At 44.1% G+C, this 25,360-nt stretch overlaps 1 protein-coding gene across 3 annotated transcripts in view; it reads right to left on the reverse strand.

Annotated features, from left to right (window-relative positions):
* Positions 1-25,360, reverse strand: part of ARHGEF12 (Rho guanine nucleotide exchange factor 12) — a 926,126-nt gene that overhangs the window by 773,466 nt on the left and 127,300 nt on the right. For 2 of the 3 annotated variants that reach the window (XM_078682161.1, XM_078682160.1), the window contains exons 3-9: positions 23,055-23,143; positions 20,778-20,834; positions 12,919-13,017; positions 12,675-12,724; positions 1,918-1,975; positions 1,489-1,655; positions 811-888 (exon numbers count right to left, since the gene is read on the reverse strand). In XM_078682161.1, the coding sequence (XP_078538287.1) occupies positions 811-888; positions 1,489-1,655; positions 1,918-1,975; positions 12,675-12,724; positions 12,919-13,017; positions 20,778-20,834; positions 23,055-23,143 (598 nt within the window). The remainder of the gene's footprint in view (positions 1-810; positions 889-1,488; positions 1,656-1,917; positions 1,976-12,674; positions 12,725-12,918; positions 13,018-20,777; positions 20,835-23,054; positions 23,144-25,360) is intronic. The other variant, XM_078682163.1, reaches the window with a different exon arrangement.

The raw sequence follows: 25,360 nt of genomic DNA on the forward strand, positions 1-25,360 counted from the left end.
TAGAACACTAGTACTGTGAACATGGACAGCAGGGACCCAGTATTCTACAGTCACGTTGCATCAAAAGCCAAGCAAAATGTGTGTGCGTGGGTGGTGGGAGGAGGGGGCGGGGTAGGGATTCCTGCTACAGAACCCCATTTTCTCACATCCACATTTTTCAGGCGGTCTGGGGAGTTTACATATTTGATCTTCTTTAAAGCATGAAAGAAGATGTAAGCAGAATTGTCATTTTAATTGGTGTGAGGGATAAGTTTTGAATGTCTAATCTAGAATAAAACCTAAGGATAATAGGAGACAAGTTGGGTCAGTGGCTCAGTAGGCTAATTCAGCTACTCCAGAAACCTGCGATTGACCCAAAGGCCACAGATTGAAATCACGGAAGATCAACTGGGCAACTCATCCTACCAACATCAACAAAACGAGAGCCCTTAATTCGGGTAATAATAAACACCTATTATTGAGCACCAAAATGCCCAAAGGACTAATTGTGCACTCTACAAATGGACATGATAATTAACCATGTGTTTGCTTCTGCTGTGGCCCACAGATGTATGTTGCTCAGCTTGGAACGGCAAGCTTGATGCAATGTAGGCACAGCAATTTGTTGAGGTGGCAAGATTTAACACATTTTATTTCCTTGGATCAGTTTCATGTTCATGATGGTGTCTAAAGTTGTGTCTAATTGTAGAACTAGGGCAGGGCTAAAAGCCACGGATACACCATTTGCCTCAGCACATATTGGATAAAAAAAAGCAAACTCCAGCACTAGACTAGCAGTAACACTTCACTTCCCATACACTGTGATCATACCTGCAACTGCTCCATCTCCTGTTGCAGCATTTTTCTGAGAATCTCAACCTTCTGATTGTGAACAAAACTGTTCTCCTCCTAGGGAAGAGATGAGACGAGAGAACAGGGACCCAAAGAGAATTAAGTAGAAGTAGAAGTAAAAATAAAAACACCATGACAGGGCCTTGAAGATGGTAGGCAGTGACATGCAGAGAAAAACAGTGGGAGCAAAAGGCTGAAAGCATGTACAAGGGGTAGGTGCTGGAAGAGATGATGAAGATACGTACATAGGATGTGTAATAGAACATGGGTTTTTACAGAGGCAGTTCAGAGCTCAAGAAAAAGTATTAAAAACACATCTTATGATATTAAAAACTAAGATTCAAACAAATCAAAGGACTCAACAAAAGTGCACCATTTGCCTTCGAAGGACCAGCAAAATCGCCCAGACATACATACAGATTGAGAAAACAGGTTCCAAATATGTGGAAGGGTGAAAAAAAGTACACTGTGCAACTGGCAATGGATCCATTTAACAATACTATGAACATATCCATACATTAGAGGTGTCCACAGCATGAAAATAAAGGAAACTAAAAAAAAAGGCCTCCAAAAAAAGAGTACAGGGAACCCAGGGATCCAGTTCCATAGAACAGTGAATGAAAAAGACAAATGACTAGGTTGACAGTGCTATCTTACCCCCATCAGCACGGGACTGGTGATCCTTTCGGTGTTCATTGTAGTTCCAGGGGAGTGGGGAGCCATGCTTGACCCAAACGTTATTGATTCCACCTCAGAATCAGCTAATGGGATTTGGGGAGACCCTGGTGGGCGCCCCTGCACGGTGAGAGCCACATAGGAGCCCGCTACATTAGGAAATACAAATATATTATGCATCTTAGAAAAGGTCATATTGTTAAAACACAAGACATTATTCCAAACTAATTAATTGTGGCTTCTAACTCAAGACTCTTAAAACTACTGACAAGCACCACAGTCTTATACAATCCCATATAATCAACAAATTGCAGGCCAGAGCTATCTAAGAACAGACTAAACAATTGAAAGGTTGAGGTCCTGCTCTGAAAGTCTGTGTTGATCACATTAGAGGTCATGTAATTCACGTACACTTGATCAGCTGCACCACTTCCAGGTGATTGGATCGAGTAACTAACTCTCCATTGACCTACAAAAAAAACAGAAAAAAACATTGATTTGGAAAGAAATATGCATTGGATTACCAAATCGGGTTCCATCTCTAGACCCATTTATAAACCTTTCTGATGGATACTTATACCTGCAGTTCCTGCACCCATTGAATCTCCTCCTGGGGACAGACTGGATCTGGAAATGTTGAAGTAGATCTCCTAAGCCTCCAGGTGGTAGCACAGATAGCACTTGGCTGTAGGACCAGCCTCAGAGCATGCGTCATGGACCCCTATAAGGCACCACACTGGTGCACTGACTTACAGTCCTTTTCTTTCCTGCTGCATTTACCACATATGTAGAGTTGCTCTGTTTGCAACATTTTCCTCCAATAGTCTATTTATTGCATTGCCCTAAAGCAGCATTTCCCCCTGAAGATTTCAGGATTTGAGTGATTTAGTTCCTGCAACAACCCAATGTTGAGCTCAGATTCCCACAAATTCTTACTTTGCTGTTTTAGATCCAAACACAACTCATGGTCCAGTCATAAATGTGGCCTTGTCCATGGCAAGGCCATCAAGAGTCGGAGGCAAATCTCTTCAAGGCACAGGTCTCTCACTGGTTCGCTGTTGACGGGCAGGCAACGCTTCAAAGTAGGTGGCCTCCAAGGACAAACCATCCCACAAACAGCACAACAGAGGGATTCTTCCTCTTCTCTATGATGATCCCACTCAAAGAGGAGGGCTGCCAGTCTGCAAATTTACTCCAGGTGCCCAGATGCAACATTGTCTTTGGAGCCTATCTTGGTGAACATTCAACCAGTGCTGGAACCAGCTTCAATAATAAATCCAGGCCTGGAGTCCACTACTCCCTCCTCAAAGACCCCACACATGGGGCTGCCCCGGCTCAGATTGTGACCTTCATAAAGGATTTTTGACCTTCTTCTGTTCTATTTGAGCTCCCTCTGGTAAACCTTCTAGCTCGAAGATGCCTTCTGGAATTCTGAGCAAGATTTCAGCAGTGGCTTTGGCCAAACCCCTTCTTTGGCCCTCTGATGCCATTCCACACCAGCAGCTCCTTCTCCACTGACCAATGCCTTGCCAGTGCTCTGGCACTGGCACTGGCAGCAGGTGCATCCTTGATGGCTTCAGTGCAGACTTCAGATTCCATGCAAAAAGTGATGAACTTTGAAACGATGATGATTATTTTGATCTGATCAGGAAGTATGGCGCAGTAGGCAGCGGAGGATTAAACTTGACTCATACCCTTTTCTTGTGAGGAATACTTGCATTGGCTTGATGAAATATTTGGCTCAGATAGATTCTGAGGACATCTACGATCGTACAATGATGACCAAGTCAGCAGTGAGGCAGGAATTCTTGCCCCCTACTGACACTGGTGATTCTTTGGCACAGAGAATGCCAGTGGCCTAGATACATCACCTAGACGTAAGAGGTTGTCCTATTTTATAGCCGTTTAGCTTAAGGCTGCTGAAGAGTTAGTATTGCCCTTAAAGGTAAAGGAAAATGAAGCAAGTACTGCAACCTCCTTCCTCTCTCACAGAGCCACTGGTTCTGAATCAAAAACGCCTTCATGGACCTTATCTTGGCTGCAAGGAATAAATAAACTCTCACTCCGATAGGGAACAACCAAGTTGTCAGCAACGAATAGCCCAAAGATCTTTATGGATTTCACTTCCCTAGAGTGTCTTGTTTTTCAGTCTTCCTCTTCCTACAAACATGATCCTGGCTCTTGCACTATTATTCCTCCCGATAGGGAACAGATGTGGACTAAAGCCATGGAGAAGGTCTTTTCAGAGAGCCTTGTTTTTCAATGCTGTAATGCAAAATGCCTCTAGCCGGTTATTCCCATGCTTTGGGGGAGACGGTGGAAATGGTGGTTTCAAATCTTCCAGATCACCTCCATGACCATTTTTCTGGAGGTGTAACTGATGGGCAGGATGCAGCCTAACAGATCCTCTTCTCTCGCCAGGATAAAGCGGACAAGGTGGCATGGCTTCATGGGTCCCTTGATAGCTATTAATCACTATGCCTGGCTGCAGTCCACTGGATTCTCAGGCAATACCTTAAGGACTCTTATGGGCATGCCATTTTATGGAGTTTGCCTCTTTGGCAAGAAGGTCATTTGGTTCTTGAATGCTTCAATCTAAATTAGGTAACTGCCTACTATCTGGAAATAGTTTTCCCTGCACAGTTGCATCAGCAAAACTGCTAATTCAGGGGATGGTCCCAGGCCCTCAGATTTAAGTCATGCCAGCCTTTGCAACCTGTACAATGGACCAATGAGTTTTTCGGAGTTGCAGAGGCAGTGGAGACTCCAAGAATCATTGAAGACATCAACAACTGTCCCCTTCCTTCACACCAAGCCCCTCCCTCACAACTGTTGTAGTATACCTTTAAGGGTGCAGAGGTAGCCTTAGTGGAGAAGGGAAGCTGTCCTTTCATTTGAAAGGCTGACAGACTGCCACAATGCACCATTTGATCCACTGGATCATTAAATAATGCTGTGCCCTTCCCTTCCAGGACATGCTTCTATTCATCACCCCAGTTTCTTCGGTTACATCAACAGATCATGATTGCATTGTGAACAAGGAAAGTCTGGCTTGATTGAGCGAGGGGGCCATACAGTTGGTTCTGAAACCAAACAGGGTTGTTATTCTTGTTATTTTCTTTCTCTCAAGAACAAAAGGGAGGCTCGTATTCAAATACTGGACTTTTGTTTCCTAAACATTTTCCTTCACAATGAGGAATTTAGGATGCATTTAATCTTGCAGGTCCCTCTTGGTGATGAAGCAGGAAGTGTGGATGGTTTCAATCTATTTGCAGGATATGTATTTTTATATACCGATCCAGTAGTCGCACAAGAAGTACCTTTATTTTCTGCCCACTTATCAACTTGCGATTCTTCCTTTCAGGCTGATAAGTGCCCCTCGAGCCTCCACAAAGGTCATGACGATGGTTGTGGTGCAGGTTTGTAGGTCAGGATTTCTGTATTCCTGTACGCCGATGATTGGCTGCTGAAGGCAATCTTATCACACCTGGTGTCATACGACCTTCCATCCATAGCTTCTTGGCTCTTTGACCTGGGGTTTTCAATCAACCTGATCAAGTCCCACTGTTACACTGAAGGCCTTCCCACCACCACAACAAGTTCTGTATGTTAGGGATATGAATCACACGTTTCAGGACAGGAATCTTCTAGCCTTAAAAGTTCTACATCTTTAGGGTCTATTTGCTTCCCACATCTTGGGTGCATACACAAGCACTTTAGAGATGCCTTGTTTTTTCAGTGGATTCTGCTGAGAGGAGTCCTAACGGATGATATCCAGCTCCCAAGAAGGCAACACTGAACTTGCAGTGGTGGATGGTGGCCGAACATTTATCTTGCAGGAAGCCAGGCTGTCCGGAGTAGTCAAGGCCTCTTCTCACAACTAGGGTGGTCATCTTGGTGCCCTGCAGACAAGAGATTTTAGTCTTTCAAGGAATAGCTGCCAAACTTCAACATGCTTGGGCTGCCCTTCTGGCCCTCAAGTTATTCATGCCCTCCTTGCACAGACAATCCTGATGGCCAACAAGAAAGGCAGCAAGGGTTTCCTGTGTCTGGAACCATAAAACCATGATCTTGAGCAACACATGACAGTAGGTCAACCCAGCAGCCTCCCTGAATGTGCGGGAATATTATATAAGTCTGTGTCATCTTGCTGATCATGAGTCATGTCTCCACTTGGAGGTGCTTCGGTTCATCTCCACCAATAAAACACGGCTTCAGTGGATTTATTTGCCACTCACTGTCCTCTATTCCACCCACTACAGTTTCCTCTGAGTGGGGCTCTGGAAGACGCTATCCACCTGAGCTGGGATTTCCAATTCCACTAGGTCTTCTTGCTGATTCTTTTAATTCAAGCGATTTGGAGTAACTGCTTCCAAACAGTACGCCTGAGACCTTGATTGCACATAACTGGCCATGGCAGGTGTGTTACTTTGATCTGCTTTCACATTCCTGTGTCCTCCTCTTTTGCTTTCTCTCAGGTTGGACCTCCTCTGCTTGAGAGAGGGGCATATTCTTCATAATAATTTCAGGGTTTTTAAGTTCATGACTGGGGACTGTGCAGGTTTCGTGAGTTCTTTTGCCCTGCCAGAAGCGATTGTGGACATCAACTTGTCAGCTAGCTACCCCTCCATTAATAAAGTTTTTTTCTGGACACTGGTCATGATGTTTCTTGATATCAAAGAGGAAGTTGATCCTCTTGGATCGCGTTTGTCAGATGTGATGTACTTTGCACAGTCTTTGGTACAGCTAGGCTTTGCTGTGATCACTATTAAAAGGTTATTTGTTTGTCTTTTGCTTTTTTGTTTGTTAGCCAGATCAACTGTTATCGCTAAAGTCTTCTACTGGTATGCATTTTTTGAAAGGGCTAACTCATTTGTTTACCCCCTTCACCCTTTGTCATGCTACAGTGGGACCTTAATTTTGTACCCACATTTCGGATGAGCTACGTAAATTGATGTGTGAAGGGCTCACAATTCAAGGCCAAGCACAGCCTTCTCTTGAGGTTACTCGCACTAAGCCTTGTTTTTTCTGATTGGCATTACCATGGCGTGTTAGGTTTGTCTACCCAGCATCTTTAGACTTCACTTTTTCTAGACAAGCTAACCCTGCAGACGTTTTTCCCAGAGCAATAACTCGATTTGACAAAACCTAATCAATCACTCAGATAAGAAGTCTGCACAGCCTGGATCATCCATCACAGGGCACTCAATTTTCACATGATCAACTTTTCCTGAGTTACACTGACACCAAGAAGGCCACGGCAATTCATGAGCACATTTCCTGCTAAATTAATTTATACAGCGATATTAGCTTCACCCTCTTCCCAACCCACACCCACTCCAACAAGGAGACCCTGAGGGCATCAGGGCCTATTCCACTAGGATGAAAAGCTGCTTCTTTTGTGGGGTCTCAGGGTATTTCCATGTTAGATATTTGCTGAGCCGACACATGAACTTCAGTCCACCCACACTTCCACCAGACATTAGGGTCTCAACTCCGGAATCCTCATAGATTGCCTTTTTGCTAGAAATGTGTTGCAGGATGTCTCGATGTGACCATTTCCTCAGGTATCTTATCTGGCTCTGTGATATAATTTCTGGGTTTGTTCCCGGAGCCCAGTCAGTAGCATAACCTGTCAGCATTGGATCGCTATTTCAACTTTTCCAGATCCAGTCAGGTGGCTGGAGAGGATTCAAGATGCAAGAAATCTGCAGGATGACGAAGTATTCCCAAGAAAGATTGTTATTAAAGGTAAATAATATGGTTATTCACATTAGGGAATAATAAGGATATTAAGTTAGCAGTTTTGCACATTATTAGCATGGAAGCAAGAATAACAGTTGTCACCTATCTATCTTATTGCCACATACAGCAGTGTTTCTACATAAGCCATTTCAAATAATGTACAAGGGGCACAGTGAGAGGAAAGAGGAGGGCAGCTTGTTTGTTGAGGGGTGTAGCAAATGAGTTCTGCACATTGAGTCCACCAGGATTTTTCACTTTTGACTACCCATTTTTTTAAACCATTACTGTGAGTGAGTCTCGAATCCCATATCTTCCACATGGTAAATTCACGGTTATTGGACTGAGCATGGTAACCACCAGTGTCTGTGTTTTAAGGTACAGCATTCGCTGCACTGTTGGGGTAAGAGGCACTGGGCTGGCTACATGTTAACAGGTGTGCACACACATTTGCGGGCTGCTTGTGAGCAGCTACTGCCGTGCTCAGACCGATTATTACGCAAGGTAGGCTGGTGCAGAAGGGACTTTGCAGGAATAGATGCTGAGCTGTGGCTGGCCTGGAAATATTAGTGGGCATTCATAGATAAGTATGTAGGGCTTACTGGAAAATCTGTAGTGTTTTCACTGTATTATACACATAGGCAAATCTTCCCGTAAGTGCAGTTGCCATCCACCAGAAGAGCTGTGTGTGAAACTGGGGGGCAGGGGGATGAATGCAGAGTTTGAATTTGAGGTTCCCAACACACTAAATCTTATGTGACTTCATGAATTGTCATTTTTTAAACTGAGCTCATAATCGGATTCCAAGCCTTTGTCCACCAACGGGTGAGTTAATTACTTTGCTCCCGAGCAGAGGGAATAAAGGCCTCCTCACACAAAAGGAGATATTAACAATGATTGACCCAGCTCCTGGGAAAAGAAGGGGTTGGGAGGAAATCTGCTTCTGATAATTAGCTTGTCACAGTGCACCTGGGCTGGTTCAGCCCAGGTCCACTGAACAAAAGGAAAGAAGCTTGGAATGCTGGAACAAATCACAGTAGGAGCACACCATTGACGTTTTGGGGGAAAGGGATCTGGTAGTGATGTTAGCTAGGGTCGGAGTGGAGCTCTTTCCAGAGAAAACTTGAAGTCACCATGATGAGCTGTCCCAGAATGCTGTGTATGAGGGTTGAGACCGGGGTGGAGGGACTGGCCAAGGATGCCTGGCATCTAGACATTTCTACCGCCACTTAAATACCCCTACACAAGGGCAGGATCAGAAGACCGTGGACCTGGGAGGAGACAAATACGGAGGGAATGTCTAGAAGGAAAGAGAAGTCACCTGGTGCCCTGCCAAAAAGGACTACGTCACCAGCAGGACCCCATAAGTAGGATGGATCTCTTCAGGGCCAGTAGCACTGGTCCCTCTATGCTCCCTGAGGACCTGCTGGGGTAATGAACTGGACTTCGCTGTCAACCTTAGGTCCTCTGCAAGACAGCCAGGAGTCTCTGCAGCCTGGGGTGTGCAAGCAAGGGGAAACAGCAATTTTCAAACACGATCTAAACCAAGCACGCCATTACAACGCAAGTGTTACAACACATGCATCTTTACCATGCATTCCTTTACCACGACCTACCTTTACAACGCAGGCCATTACCATGGAAAATGTAAGTATAAAGTTAGGTGAATTAAAGGTGTGTAGGTGTGTAGGTGTGTAGGTGTGTGTGTGTGTGTGTGTGTGTGTGTGTGTGTGTGTGTGTGTGTGTGTGTGTGTGCGTGCAAAAATCGACCCCGTGTCTGTGCGCAGAATAATTTAAATGTCAGATGGTAATGCTCTAATAAAAATATATACATATACACATATGCATATTTACATACGTATATGTTATGTTATGTTATATGGTTTAAGAGTGCACAGCTGCCCCAGCGAAGAGGCGTCCCGGCACTAGTCCCAAGTGAAAAACAGAACTGAGGGCAGAAAAGACCGGAGGGGAAATTATTTCCTAGGAAATAAAAGTGTTTTGACAACTTTCCTGAAATGCAACATGTCTTTCAACTCCGTATCTGGGCAGGAAGGGAATTCCATAACTTAGCTGCTAGAAAACGGAAGGAACGGCCACCTGCTCTGCTACGATTGAATCAGGGGACTACCACCAGATTCTGCCCTGCCGAACGCAGAGAACGCACAGGCACATACAGGTTCAGCAGTGATCCCAACATTTTAGGGGTAGACAGTCTAAGGATTTTAAAAGAGATACACAGGGTCTTGAACTGTATCCTTTGAGCTACAGGAAGCCAGTGAAGTTTCCGGATGGAGGCAGAAGTGGGACTAAAGCGTGGCAGGCCTATTAAGGCCCTCGCGGCCGCATTTTTGAATACGTTGAAGGCGGGCAATTTCCACCTTGTTAGCGCTTAGAAGTAAGGAGCTGGCATAATCCAGTCTGGACAGTACCGTAGCCTGAACAATTAACAGCCTGGTAACTAGATCGAAAAATTTCAGGCTGCGTAAGATTCCAAAGCAAGTAGCGGCGACCTTTTTTGTATGGACATCAAACTTAAGCTCTGAGTCCAACCAGAGTCCCAGATTCTTCACTTCAGTCTTAGGTGTAGGGGCTGCCCCCAAAGTAGGTGGCCACCAATGGTCACCCCATAGATCTACGTTTCTCCCCACCAGTAGTACCTCCGTCTTGGCAGCATTCAATTGGAGACAGTTATCTGTCATCAAGGCTGCTACGGCGGTCAGACCCGCTTTGAATCTAATATGGTCGATGGTAGAGCCTTCCGTGAGGACAACCACTAGCTGCGTATTGTCAGCATAAGAGACGATGTTAAGATCCCACGCTTTAGCGACCGCAGCCAGTGGTTGGACGTAAAGATTGAACAAGGTGGGGCTCAAAGGCGATCCCTGCGGAACACCCTGCTCAATGAAACGCACCCCAGAGAGGAAAGGAGGAGTGGTGACACGAAACGTTCTATCGGTCAGGAAGGATCGAAACCAAGCGAGAGCCGCATCAGTGATCCTTGCCTCCTCAAGTTGATGTAGAAGGATCTGGTGGGAGACAGTGTCAAAAGCGGCACTGAGATCCAAGAGGATCAGTGCCGCCGTTTGACCATGGTCCAAGGTGGAGCGGAGATGCTCCGTCAAAGCCAGAAGCGCCGTCTCCGTGCTGTGGCCGGCACGGAAAACATTCTGGGTTTCGTCCAGAGTGTCGTTGGTTTTGAGAACGCTGGTAAGAACTAGATTCACATGGGACTCTGCGATTTTAGCCGCCATGGGCAGCAGGGATATAGGCCTAAAGTTTTCTGGCTTTGACGGGTCTAGAGTGGGTTTTTTAAGTATGGGTGATACCCATGCCTGCTTCCAACTGGCTGGGACAGTAGCCGTAGAGAATGAGGCATTGACAAGACTATATAGCTGGGTCAGGCAGAGCAGAGAAGACTCTCTAAATTGGGCCGGCCTCAAAGGGTCTGCCTCGAGCCAGATTTAATCTGCCTTGCACGCTTGTCAAACTCTTCCCTAGAAATTTCAGGGATGACCGATAACTTAGCCATAGAGATAGGCCGAGAGACCGGAGAATAGCTAGGTTGTGGTCCTGGGTTAAAGGCTTGGTAGATACCCCGGATTTTATCGACGAAAAAGGAAGCCAGCTCTTCACATTGGACAGCTGAAGTAGGGACAATGCTGTCGGGTTTTTTAGAGCTAAGTTCCTTAAGGATCTTAAAGATAACTTTAGTCGGGTTAGCACTAGTCTCTATATATGTATTTGTGTTAGGGCCAGGGCGTTTTTAAGGTGGATGTGGGTTTTTTTGTTGGCAAAGGAATTTTTAGGTTGGGTATGGGTTATTGGACCCATATATATATATATATATATACCTACCCTAATAATGCAATGTTATTTTAGATATAGGTGTTTGGAGGGCATTATGACTATGGGGTTTAGGGCCCAGTTGGGGTGTATTGTGATATGAGGGGGCACCAAAGGTATTTCCACCTACCCGATGTATATATATTTCATGCATATTATTTAGTAGTGTGTGTGTGTAATAAAAGAACTTTTTCTTTTTAAAAGAAAAAGCACATTCTGCACAATAATTTATTGTCGGGTTGCAGCGGGCCAGCGGATTGCTATTGCTAGCCCCCACCACTACCGCCGAGTAGGCCACGGACTGCTCTGCTTCACTCAACTGAGAATCGAGGGCTACAATGGGGTACTTGGTTCCCAGTAAAAATACAACTACAGACTTGTTTCTTACTCAGGATTTATAGTCTTCATAACTAATAACCCAGTTTCTTGAAAGGGGCATGAAGGCAATCCATGTCATTTCAGACTCTAGACATATTGAAATAAGGGGGATCTGAAATTATAATTTTAGTGGCAAAGTCGGAGGGCGAAAACTCAATAGAAAAAAAAGTTGCAGGTCTATTTTCATTTAAGGTATATTTTTCAAAAGTATTCCTCTGTTGTACATAGTTTTAAGGGAGCGGTTTCTGCAAAACCAACTTTTGGAGGAGTTCTCCCCCGCAGATTTAAAATAAAGTAATAAAATACGTGAAGCTAAACAAGATTTGAAAAAACAAAAATCACTAAGTCTGAGAAGTAAAAGCTATGCAACCCTTCAAACACCTAATCCCAAGTTTTCTGCCCCTGTCACCACTGCATAAACGGGTCTTCAATGAAGAGATGGAGGTGTGAACACTAGGGTATTTAAGAACAGCTTTCTTTTTCATAGGCTAATAACTGCATTACAACCCTTGAAGATGGCCAAACATGTTTGGTAAAGGTCCCCCCTTGTCTTCACATAACACACTACAGAATGAAGATCTATTTCTTAACAGCATGTTTTTGTCAGCCTCTTCTTCTGATTGAGATAGATGAATTGAAATACAGGAGAAGGCAAGTTGAAACATTTTGAATAATCAGGAATCTCATAAGATGTTTTGAGGCCAGACAAGAAAGTCATTGCCATAATATACCCGGGAGTGGTTGTAGAATCTTTTCTTCAGATCTGAATGGAGGTAAAGAAGGATCTTTTTTTGAGTCATGACCATGTTGACTTGACCCCCCAATTCTGTGCACTTTAGACATCTTCACAGCAATGGGATTAGTTTAATGTGGCTTGCAGGTAGATATGTGTTGGGAAAACAGTGGAAAGCCTAATTACCCAGTAACACTTATGATTATTAAAAACACAGAAAGCTTGCTTCTAATTTCTTCAGGAATAAGGTCTTAAGTGTGTGGAAACCAAAGGCATGGTGCAGATATCCACTTAATACCAGGAAACAGATGTTAACCCATTAAAGTCATGCCATATACTCCCTCTTTCTTGTTCAGGGGCTTCCTTTATATTAAACTGGAAACCAGCAAGCCACAACAAACAGTTCAATAACTCATATGTAACATTATACATCCTTCCTCCCCTAGTATATTCAAGCATTCATTATTACTTTGATGATGCGGTCTCCTGTCTGCACTCCAGCTCGCATTGCCGCTCCATCTAGAGGAAAATAAAAATGTCATGAGATGGTCACAGATCTCTATGCATAAATTCCAATCAACATCACACCCAAGGTTGATTGTACCTTAACATTAAATACTCAAAAGTGCTGCTTTATCATCAGGTACAGACTCTTTATCGTAATGTCACCCAAATGCCAATTTTTGACATGCACAAATGCACACTCTACTTACCATCCTTCACAGATTGAACGAAGACGGGGTTATCACCACTGACAGTCAATCCAAATCCATTCTCATCCCGCTGGATTATTACACAGCGTTGAACCAACCCTAAATGGCCAAACAGCATAAAGTCAAACTCTGCTTTAACATCCCAGAAAATTGATTTACCTGCAACTGAAACTCTTTCAGTAGATCCACATTGCTGTTTCTGAGCCAGTAGTCCCAGTAATTCAGTGACTAAAACAGTGAAAGGAACAACACAATGTAACGCACCATTCCTTTCCTTAGCAGCTGCAGCATCAGACAGTTTATTAATATTTAAGAGTATCTCTTTCTCTCTCTTGAGCAATTCTAGTATCAGACAGGCTTGACTGTTCAAGGACACACAACGTTATTAACAAAGCCATCACAACCCTATGACTATCTCCAACACTGAGGACCATCAAACCTTATGAACCACATCACTTGCATTCAGTCACCCTTCTTACTTCATTCCCTGTTAAAGGGACCTCCTATATGTGAAACACTACCCTCTTTCAAAAAGCGACTACACCCACTGTTAAGCCAGGAGTCCAGTTACAATGGTCCTAATGGCACGCCCCTCTTTTACCAAAGCAGTTCTAACATCATAGAGCAAGCCAGCCATCGTCCATATTTAGTACATCCTTCCCAAGAGGTGGTTCCAAGGAACACATGAGCACTGACATTCACCCTAAAGAAGGGGTTTACACAAATGAAAATGCAACAGGTTTTTAGAGGGAAGCCCATTACATGTCCAAATATCCCACCAGGAGCATCAGTCATTGATTTGAGGCAAAGGCCAACACTACTCCATTTTAATATAATATCACTGATCACTTACCAGGAACCTCAACCAAAGGTAAGAGCAGTATACACCACCCACCGACCAAAAACTGAACTAACCTGCCAAGTGCTTGTAGGAAGAAAGGTAGATGATATTGTTGATTACTGTTTTAATCACAAAGGTTTGGATCATTGAAAAAGCAGTAAAGCTTAAGCAACGGCTGCAGCAGTAGGAGAAGAGACCCACAGCATCCTGACCAAATGCGTTATGTAAGGACCATTATTTCCACCGAGTTGGGGAATCTATTTTGCTCACATACAGGAAAGCTGGAGAAATGTTGTTTATGCATAATTAGTAAAAAAGCCACACTATGGCAATGTAGATTTGTGCATTAAATAACTAAATGAAACATGAAGTGAGATTAAAAAGGGACTTTTACTCAAAAGCCAATCAGTTTGTCAGAGCTGTAAAGCAGCAACATAAATCCATGGTTCATATATAAAAATGCAGCTAAGTTTCTCCACGCAACATTCAGGAAGGACAGTCAGTTTAACTTCTCCAGCTCAGCCTGAATGCATTAGGCCTCTTTGTCACTTTAACTCATACATTTCAATGATTTTATTTGAATTAAAAAATCTCCAGTAACATTACTTGTGCCAGTACATACCAAGCTACTGCTTGAAGTCTGTCTTGGCCAATATTGCCCATCCATAGCCCATTGAGATGCTCCCACGCCTCTCCTCTTGGGTCACACTAGTAATGCCAAAATGTCCATCTCTCATTGCTTTGGAATTCCCTATTTTAACCAGCACATTCTACTAGTTGGTGAGTGGTTCTGGTGCAAATTCTCCATCAGCACCCAACTTCATACATTAACCACTTTTACCAAGACTTCGCGCTCCCCCCCCCCACTGTTTCCTTCTCACCATTGGGTTTCACCGATTACACCAACATTACTTACATCATCCCCATAAGTGTTGCTGGTTTTGCCGGCCTCTCCAGCACTCACCCAATATTTGTCACAATTGCCAACAGAAATAACTTGCCTAACATTGTGCCTGAATCTGCAGTTTTATTCACTTTCTTGTAGATTCGGTATTCTGAACCTACCAATCCCATTACTTCAGGTCTCACTGTCAATTTTTAGGTCTCGCTGAGATAGCGAGACATTTAGTAAGGGGGATTTCAGAGTGCTACCGCTGGCATCTCTGGCATGGCTGGCATAGAGCTACAGTGCACGAGGGGTGCACGCGCTCTCCCTCAGAGCCTGCTCTCCGCCCCTCTGCCTTTCTTATCCCGCGCAAAGCAGCCATATGGCTTTACGTCGCTCTCCATCAAAGCCTCCTCTCCGCCCACCTGCCTTTCCTATCTCATTTACGAGCCGTCATGGCTCATTATTCATTAACTGCTTTTGCTCGCTGGGCGATCGTACACAACTCTCTCCGCCTCTCTCCCCCGCTGCAGCCCCTATCTATGCATTCTGCCTCTGTCTTTGGTGAGTTTCGAGAACAGATATAATATTAAACTATTTAACTCCGAATATGAAGCTTCTACATATTTCGGAATCCCCGTCCTATTGCTTTCCTACTTGTTGCTAATTGTCTTTAATTCGTACTGTGTTACTTGTTTTTTGTTTGGCCACGCGTCAGGCAGCTTTCTCATTGCTGTCCTGCCCCCGGGGGCCACGCTAAACTTTCAGCATTATTAACACGGGCACCATATTTTAGCAGGCGCCCACTTAATGCCAGTGCTTGTTCTTTCAGTGCGCGCAATCCGGTGTCTATAGTGCGAGCTTGGGGTTTGTTTACATAGAGAGCAGCCGAGGATTACATGCAGGCTGGCCACAAGGTAAATGCATATGTTATTATCCTTCCCTGAGCTAGTGAACAGACATTTGGATTTCTAAAAGATTCTTGGCATTTTATAAGAAATAAAATCAAATGCTAATAGGTTTTGCACCAAGGATAATGCACTAAAGCAGCTCTGTGACACGTGCAGGAGGCAGTGTTTGTGAAGCCAGTAAAAGGCCCTATCATCAGTTTGTATGAACTTTTTATGAGTTAAAACGTCCAGGTTTAATGGTTATGCTGTGATATAACCACACACAACCACCCACGCAACCACACGCGACCACAACAACACACACACACACACACACACACACACAAACCACACACGCACCGAACACACACACAACCACACACAAACCCACACACACAACTAACCACACACACACACATACAACCACACACACGCACAACCACACACACGCACAACCACACACACAACCACACACACGCACAACCACACACACAACCACACACACACAACCACACACACACAACCACACACACACAACCACACACACGCACAACCACACCCAACCACACACACACACAACCACACAAAACCGCACGCACAACCGCACGCACAACCGCACGCACAACCGCACGCACAACCACACCCAACACACACACACCCAACCACACACACAACCACAAAACCACATACACCCAACCACAAACAACCACACATACACCCAACCACACACAACCACACACACAACCACACACACACACACACAACCACAAACGCAACCACACACAAAGCCACACACACACAACACACAACCATACACACACAACCATACACACACAACCACACACACACAGCCACACACAACCACACACAACCACACAATCACAACCACACACACAACCACAAGCACACATACAACCATACACACAACCACACACACACAACCACACTGTCAGTGCACACTTTCAACAGACACCATCAGTCGTCAGTGCACGCTTTCACTGGGCACAAACACCACCAGCCGTCAGTGCACGCTTCCACCAGGCACACACCACCAGACGTCAGTGCATGCTTTCACCAGGCACACACACCACCAGCCGGCAGTGCGCACTTCCACCAGGCACATAGACCACCAGCCATCAGTGCACAATTTCTACAGGCACACACACCACCAGTGCACACAACAATTGTTAACGCATCCACAATTAACTATTGTAGCAATCGCAGTATGGCACACTTTACTTTTATACATATTCATCTAAAGCGCAGCATGCCACCATTGCTACAAAAATAAACACACATTTTTTTGGCCTACAATTTATAGACTTTTGTTGCAATTGGTGTTGCAATATTTAGCAATGCCAATAGCTCAAACGTAATTAATGCGAGACCTATTGCATTGCAAATGCTTGTTATTTTCATTCTTGTGCATCAATATGATTTTTCAACTATCTTCCACGTCTAGAGCTCAGATTCGTTTTTTCTTGAGACACCTTCATATCCGCAAATGTGTCACGCTTTTGCCAGGTTTTCCTTTGTGTTTTTACTTGGTTCTCTCTGAATGTGCCAGAACTGCCAAAGTGAATGCCTTTTCATCAGAGAACTTTATATATGTTTTGCGATACCACACTTGATTTCAAGGGACTCAACTATGAAAAAGCCTTGCTCAGTAGTTTTGCTTCACTTCCTAGATTTATACTCTGGTTACCCAAGCTTTTCTTCAACTTTTGAGGTTAACCCTCTGGGTTAATTTGACAATTCCTAATATTTTCCTGCAGGTTTCCTTAGTTTGACAAGTGTATTCCCTTGCAATCAGACACCCTCTGTTTGGTGAGTCTCTTACTCCTCCCTTTTCAGGTTTTATGGGTTTTACAAGCATCTAGTCTTCCCCTTTTCAGGGCTAACACTGGGTCTTGCACAAGTCTCCAGTATCCACCATCATGAGTTATTCTCATTTTACCAGTGACTCCTGATCACACCCCTCATGTCCCACTCTAGCCATGGTCTACAGTTTTCCATGTGAAATTCAGCAACAGAGCAAATGTCTGCTTATTCCCATCAATCTCTTCACTTGCCTCGGTGCACTGTTTTCACCATCTTCGGTCTAAACATTTTAAAGAAAAGATCTTGCTATTTTCACATTCCACCCACACTTACCCCTCCAGGGTTATTTAGTTCTGCCAGTACTTCGACTGTCATCCCTCAACCCACTCCAATTTTATCAACGACTCTGTAGACCTTGAGTTTCTGGGGTTTTGCCTATTTCCCCATGCATCACAAGTTAGTCTTAATCTTTATCGTAGTATCAATCATGGTTCTCTTCCTTGGGCCTACTAGAAACTTGGCTATCCTCCCTTACTTCGCTCTTGGACCGCAAGTGTCCATCTCTCATTGTTGTTCATAATCTTTCATGCATGTTATTTGGTCCTCCCCTAGTTTTGCAATATCTACTGTACTCACCCCGTAGGTCAACCTATTGTGACATGGTCTCCCACACTTACCCTTTTCTATTATTCTAGCAAAGCTATTCTCTACAATCACAATTGATCCATTGCTTCTGACACTACTAGTCATTGTTGATGCTGTGTAGTGCTTAACCAATTGTAACAATATGGCAAACCAGTTCTTTAAAAAGCAGAAAACAGGAAATGAGCATAGGAAAAGGAACACTCTTGCCTCATCGACCCCCACACTTCAGTATTAAAGTCAGATAGTTAATACTCCACCACCAGCAAGGAGCACATTATTACCATATATCCACTTAAGGACTCTGGCAAATGCGAGCAATCTTTCCAAAGCAAACAGCTGCTTCCTACATAGCATGGGAGGAGATGACGGAGGGAGATGCAAGAAGTGGCGTCTGGGACAGCCAGATTTCAGAGAAAAGGGACAGTCATCCTGCTAAATTCCTGGCAAATGCACAGGAAATGGGTCAGGAGGAAAGTGTGAATGAACATTTCTCACACGAACATTAGAAAAGCACGTTTGCAAAAATCAAAGGAGTACATACCGACAGCAGCATTGAGTCTCCTTGGTCTGAATTTAAAGTGTACATGTGTGTTTCAATTTTGCTTTGAAATATAGAAACAAAAACACTCTACCAGTGAACAGCACTTTTAAAGGGCACTGTTGAATCATGAGAAGGTAAATGTAAAGTGTTTGTTTTTCACCTGTCAAATTTAGCAAAGTTCTCAATTTTCGCCATCCACACCGAAGCATCACTTTTGACGGACACTGTTGTTTCATAAGTAGGAAAATGCAAAGTGCTCGTGTTTTGCCAGTCAAATTATGCAACGTGCTCAATTTTCTCCCTTCGCCAACTATGCCAATTTGATTTAACTTTAGCATTTCACAAAATTATCCCGCACTGTGAAGTAACTTACACTGTCGTAGGAAACAGCCAAATTATAAAATGCATGCAGAATTTTCCGCTGCATGATTACCTATTGAAATAACTTTCCTTTGCACATTGGTGTACTGCCCATGGTGACACCAATCAGTTTCTGTGATGTGTACCATGCGCAAAATCTTTTTGTTAGTGTTAACTAGGGACATAGACCATATAAAATGTTGTAAACTTCACGATTTTCAGGCAGATGAGGTAAAGTAACATTGCACAGTAGTGCAGTTTTCCTTTCATATTCGCAAACATTGGCCAAACATCTTTCCAACATTGTTCACCCCTAATTGAGTGCCATTTGACCAACAGATAAAGGCACCCGGCAGGCCATCTCTAACCAAGAACATTTGACTTGGGGTAGTGCTACCTGCATAGATATAGGGTACAGTATTGCCTGGTTACTAACTTCACTAGTGTGAAGGCTTATTTCACACTGCTTACACATATTTGGTTTACAAATCTTTTCTACATGTACGTCTACGCAGGAATGTCTAATGTTTTTGTACTTGTACATCAGAATAGTGGCATGCCAGCTCAGGACCCATAAGAAGGGAGTTGTGCATGTTGCTGGCCATAGCAAATATTCACATTTCTTATCCACCCTGTTAGCCTTACCACCGCTATGTGACCTGATAGACTTTATTTGTTATAGTATTTCAAGTCATAAATGGCTGCCCATTCCTGGTTACAAACCATCAAACAATTCCCTTCCCCATATGCTCTACTTTTACTTTGCCATGGATATAAGAAATCTGAACTCAAGGCCAGGAGCCTGCCAGCAAAGGAACTCAGAAAAATAAATTCTTCTTGGTGATGTGTTGTAATGACATTAATGATAAGACTGGTCTGCAGAATCATGCTTTTGGTCTCACACCTAATTGTCGGTCTAGTTACTGAGAATGAAACGTATTGCTTTTAAAGACTGGCACAGTTCCTTGGAAACAGATGAAATGCGCTCTGGTAACTTTACTGCTTGGTAACAGAAATTAAATGCGCTCTGGTAACTTTACTTTTCAGAGTACAAGCAGTTCCATGGGCATTTATTTACAATTCAAATAGTGGAAGTCATTCGCTATGACCTGTAATGAGCAGCTTTTTGCATAGGCCTCTGTGAAAATATGAAGACCATCACCTTCACAGCATCTGTGTGTCAAGGAGCATGTGGACTATCAAGGGGCAGTAGTCAGTCTATGAGCAGGTAACAGTTAATCTCTACTTAAGTCGCAGTCAGCTGGTGGCCATGTTCCAGTTTCTCTGGCTCCCATGGTCCGTATTCTTTCTTCAAGTTACTCTAAATGTCAGTGGCGAGGGCAGTTCCACTTCTACATGGGCAGTAGATAGCAAGCTTGTATATGTCACAGACTGAACGTGGAGGATCATGGCCACAAATGTCCCAGGCCTTCAAAAGCTGCTCTAGTCTTCAGTTATGTAGCAACTAGGTGCTATGTTCAATCTTAAATTCTATTGACTGGCTTCAAACTTCAAATAGAGACAGAAAGACTCTACTATGCAAACAGACTTGAGAACTAAAACTATCTCTTGCTATAGCAGATAAGCATGTCTTCTCGGTCATAGGGGGTTCAGTCAGGAGAAATTAAACCACCACAAAAGGGATGTACAGGACAGGGAAGGAAAGTCGGAGGAAAAGTAGGGTCTCAGGAATGTGAAGGTTAGTATCCCCATGCTTTAAGCACTGCCAGACGGTGCATTTTCCATCCTCAAACGACCACACTGCAGGGGGTTGCCATGCGCAGGGAGAACAAGTTACAGGCAGCGGAAGTGACATGCGGGGGACAACATGAGCTGGCAGGAAGGTAGAGAACTGCACAGGCTGCTTCCGCTTACCATATGTCTCGTGTCTACTCTCATCCCAACTAGATTTTGCCTTCCTGGACGAGCTATCTGCACAAGAGCAGGAGAGAAGGGGAGATAAAGATACAGAAAATGCAGAGACCAACAGGACGATTTTATGAGACACAAACGAGTAGAGCCACAGATATTGTGTGGAGCGTGTGCAGGTTATATCGTGTAGCGCTAAACAAGATGCAAACACGCACACAGGGGAGAAAAGCACATTCCAAGGTGCACGTGTCCATAGAAAAGTATCTCCCACTCACTTCTTGTCTCCATCGACTGGGTTTACACAACAAGAATCGAGATAGCAGAGATACAGTATTTAACATAATTGATGATCTCATTAGATTGGGGTAATGAAAGCCTCACCATGGTGGGCTGATGAGGTCTGTGAGGCCTTTGCTTTCTTTGATCACCTGACACCGTTTGTGAGGTGTGAGAGTTATGGGGATCTCCAAGATGACAGAACAGGTGATAGTTAAGGTTCAAACCTAGACAGAAGTAATAGGCAATATGCTATTTGATCCATGATATATTAACTACGATATGTCCCGCTGGCTTGAGCTGCCCCCTTTCATTTAATTTTTCAAAGGGAATGTTAAGCAATTAGGTAATCCACTGATCTGTGCTTCTATTAACATGCTAGAGGCAACAAGTTATGACTATATTGTGTCCTTTCAACAATAAAGATATTTCCAACTATTCCATGAGATCTTGCAGCATGCAAGTTGTTTCAAATAAAGAAATGAAGTGGTTTGATTGGAGAATATACCTGGTATTCGCTCCCTAACTCCCCACAATCTGTCTTTATAACTCAGGGTTGGATTAAGTGCTTGATAATCCAAAGGATGGGTGCTGCCTGCTCTATCTCCCAAACAGATTGAGTGGACAAAACCTCTGTGCAGAGGGTGTTGGGGGTACTGAAGGACTCTGTATCTGCTCTTCAAATCCTTGAAGTCTCATCACTGATTCCGGTCAACACTCACATCATGGAGCCTTCCCTGACACCACTGAGACACAAAACGAGTCAGCTCAGGACCATAAGAAGGGAGGGCTCAGGGGCCTTCATTCCCAAGGCCATGCACTTTTTTGTTAGGGTCTCATCAGACGTTGCAACATTTTCTTACATATTTTTTGCAACATTTACTTATATATTTTAAATTCAGCATGCTCCATTTAGTATGGATGAGGATGTTACTATCATTAGGAGTCGATTGATGTTGTATCTGTTGTATCTGGTCTTTTCCTAGAGGACTTTCTGTTACATTTAGAAACAGAGGCTTGTCTCATAGATGGCACCCTTGAAGTTGTTTACCTTGACAAAGCAAAAAATCCCAAAATGCATGTAGCTCAGTTCACTATAAGAAATGGTTTCTGGGGGTAACGTATATATGGATAGCATGCCACTGTGTTATTGAAAAACACAAGAAACATAAGAGTCAATGTGAGGCAATGTAAAGAAAGACTGTTTAGGTAATTGTGCAAATTATTATACCTCCTCACTGGCTCAGTGATTTGCACCCAGTTTTATACGTTATATGTTCGAGTTCAATGTAGAATTTAAAACACAACAGCAAATACCTGTTCTCTTTCTCCAGTACTGTGCTTCTAGCTTTAAAAGGTGTAGAATAGCCGATGGTATACTGATGAAGTTGTTAAAAATATAACTATTGAGTGCCACAGAACGTCAATATATGTGATCTGAAGGGAGTTGAACTACCCTGCATTTTACACGATAAAACTACTATAATTAACCAATGAGAATAAGGAATATAGTACAGAAGATATTTGCAAAAGTCAAACTTGAGCACAAAAAGAGGGCGGGACAGTTATCAAAAGTCTAGTGTGCTGACGGTCGACCAATGGCAAAAGTCATGGAGTAAGAAAACGGGTGTATGTCAAGAGTCAAAAGGATGCGAGCCACAGGAGGGTGAAGAGGGCAGGACCAAAAGAAGCACACAGCTGACTGCCAGGAGAGAGATGAAAAGAAATTGGATGACCAGAGATAGTGGAAAGTATAAGGGATGGTAACTGGGGAACTGAGGAGAAAAAAAAGAAGTAGAAAGAAGATGAGGTAAGAGACAGAAATAAAGCCAATAAAAAAAGATGGCTTGGTGGTGGAAGGCTCCAAAAGAGATGATGATGAGTGGGAGTAAGAGACTGCGAAAATGATGCATATGTGAGTTATTTCACAAGTGTCAAGAACTCTTATTAATTTCCTAACTGTCAGATTCCAATTCCTAGCCCAAAGGCTTCTGAAAGACATACCTGTGGGGTCGAAGTCATGTGTAGTGCTGGAGGAACGCTCAATCTTCCTCTTGTCAGTTGAAGACTCCCTGTTCAGAATGCTGCCATGCCTAGAACAAAAGAGAGATGATCACATTCAGCTTCTAATAAAAAGGGCAATATCATTAACCAGTGATGAGGGCTTCAGCATCCTTAGAGAAGTGCATCATCACTTCAAGAGACAGGGGCACCATCAGCTTCGGGGGCAAATGGCAACTTTTGCTTCGGGGGCGAAGGGCAACTTTAGCCCCAGGGGCGAAGGGCAACTTTAGCTTCAGGGGCGAAGGGCAACTTTAGCTTCAGGGGCGAAGGGCAACTTTAGCTTCAGGGGCGAAGGGAAACTTTAGCTTCAGGGGCGAAGGGAAACTTTAGCTTCAGGGGCGAAGGGAAACTTTAGCTTCAGGGGCGAAGGGAAACTTTAGCTTCAGGGGCGAAGGGAAACTTTAGCTTCAGGGGCGGAGGGCAACTTTAGCTTCAGGGGCGAAGGGCAACTTTAGCTTCAGGGGCGAAGGGCAACTTTAGCTTCAGGGGCGAAGGGCAACTTTAGCTTCAGGGGCGAAAGGGCAACTTTAGCTTCAGGGGCGAAGGGCAACTTTAGCTTCAGGCGCGAAGGGCAACTTTAGCTTCAGGGGCGAAGGGCAACTTTAGCTTCAGGGGCGAAGGGCAACTTTAGCTTCAGGGCAACTTCAGGGGCGAAGGGCAACTTCAGGGGCGAAGGGCAACTTCAGGGGCGAAGGGCAACTTCAGGGGCGAAGGGCAACTTCAGGGGCGAAGGGCAACTTCAGCTTCAGGGGCGAAGGGCAACTTCAGCTTCAGGGGCGAAGGGCAACTTCAGCTTCAGGGGCGAAGGGCAACCTCAGCTTCAGGGGCGAAGGGCAACTTCAGCTTCACGGGCGAAGGGCAACTTCAGCTTCAAGGGCAAAGGGCAACTTCAGCTTCAAGGGCAAAGGGCAACTTCAGCTTCAAGGGCAAAGGGCAACTACAGCTTCAAGGGCGAAGGGCAACTACAGCTTCAAGGGCGAAGGGCAACTACAGCTTCAAGGGCAAAGGGCAACTACAGCTTCAAGGGCAAAGGGCAACTCCAGCTTCAAGGGCAACTTCAGCTTCAAGGGCAGAGGGCAACTCCAGCTTCAAGGGCAAAGGGCAACTTCAGCTTCATGGGCAAAGGGCAACTTCAGTACATTTATAGCTTCAACAAAGGGTACTTTCAGTTTCTAGAGAGGGGCATTTTCAATTTCAAGGGAGAAGGGTGATATCTCTTTCAGTGCCACAAGGGACAGCACATGAATGCGAACCTAAGCCAACTCTCCTCTTTTACTGAAACCTTCTTTACTTCACCATTCATTCTATTGTAATCCTGCCGCTGCTCTTCAACATATATAGCTCTACACTCAATAGCACAACCTCTCAACCCATTTTCTAAAACCTTCACTGCCTACATCTGTTAAAACAAGGGTCAACTCTGTGGAACTGGTATGACAGGGTGTGCTCCCAAGCAAGTCATGTAATCCATAGAGGCCCAAAATAAATAGAGTTGCTTCAGTATAGAGGCACACGCTGCAGCACCCCATACAATATTTAGCATAACCGCACACTATACTGCCCAACCAAGCTCAAACATTCATATTTTCCAGCAAAAAGACCACTGAGATCCCCAGCTTGAACACTTAGTAAGCTGCACACATCTCAGCATCTCAACTCCTGCAATACAAGGAGCATCATTTGTACATCCAACGAAACTGCAAATGTAGCACTCCTGTCACAAGACATATTGTTCTTGTATACGCTGTACTATGCACACACAAAAAAATGAAAGTTAGTCTTTCTAACTCCATTCCATTCTCCAGCCTAGCATCAGAGGTAGACTCCAGATACACCCCTTAAGTCAACAAACATCTCCTCAGAGCCTCTCAAGCCACCATGTTCTAGCATACAAAATGACAACACAAGCCTCGTTCAATAATTCTATTGCACATTTCAACTGAGAGGAAGAGAATGTGGAGGAAATGTGAGACCATGTGCAGAGATACAAAGGTAGTAATGATGAGAGTAGGCTTTTCAGACAAAATAATGGTCCGCACAAAACTAGAAAAGGAGCATCGCAAATGGAGAATAAGGCGGAACAAAAAAGGGTGGAAACAGATGACAAAGGCAAGTTTTAAACATGACTAATGAGCAAAGTGAGGTAGAACTTGAAGAGCCCATGTGATAATCTTTCTTTTCAAGGAAGCGTGTAAAGATTGAAGTTAGAGACAACCCCATATAGTCCGATTCAGGGCACATTAAAC

The sequence above is a fragment of the Lissotriton helveticus genome, chromosome 3_1 (assembly GCF_964261635.1).
Source record: "Lissotriton helveticus chromosome 3_1, aLisHel1.1, whole genome shotgun sequence".
Classification (NCBI taxonomy): Eukaryota; Metazoa; Chordata; class Amphibia; order Caudata; family Salamandridae; genus Lissotriton; species Lissotriton helveticus.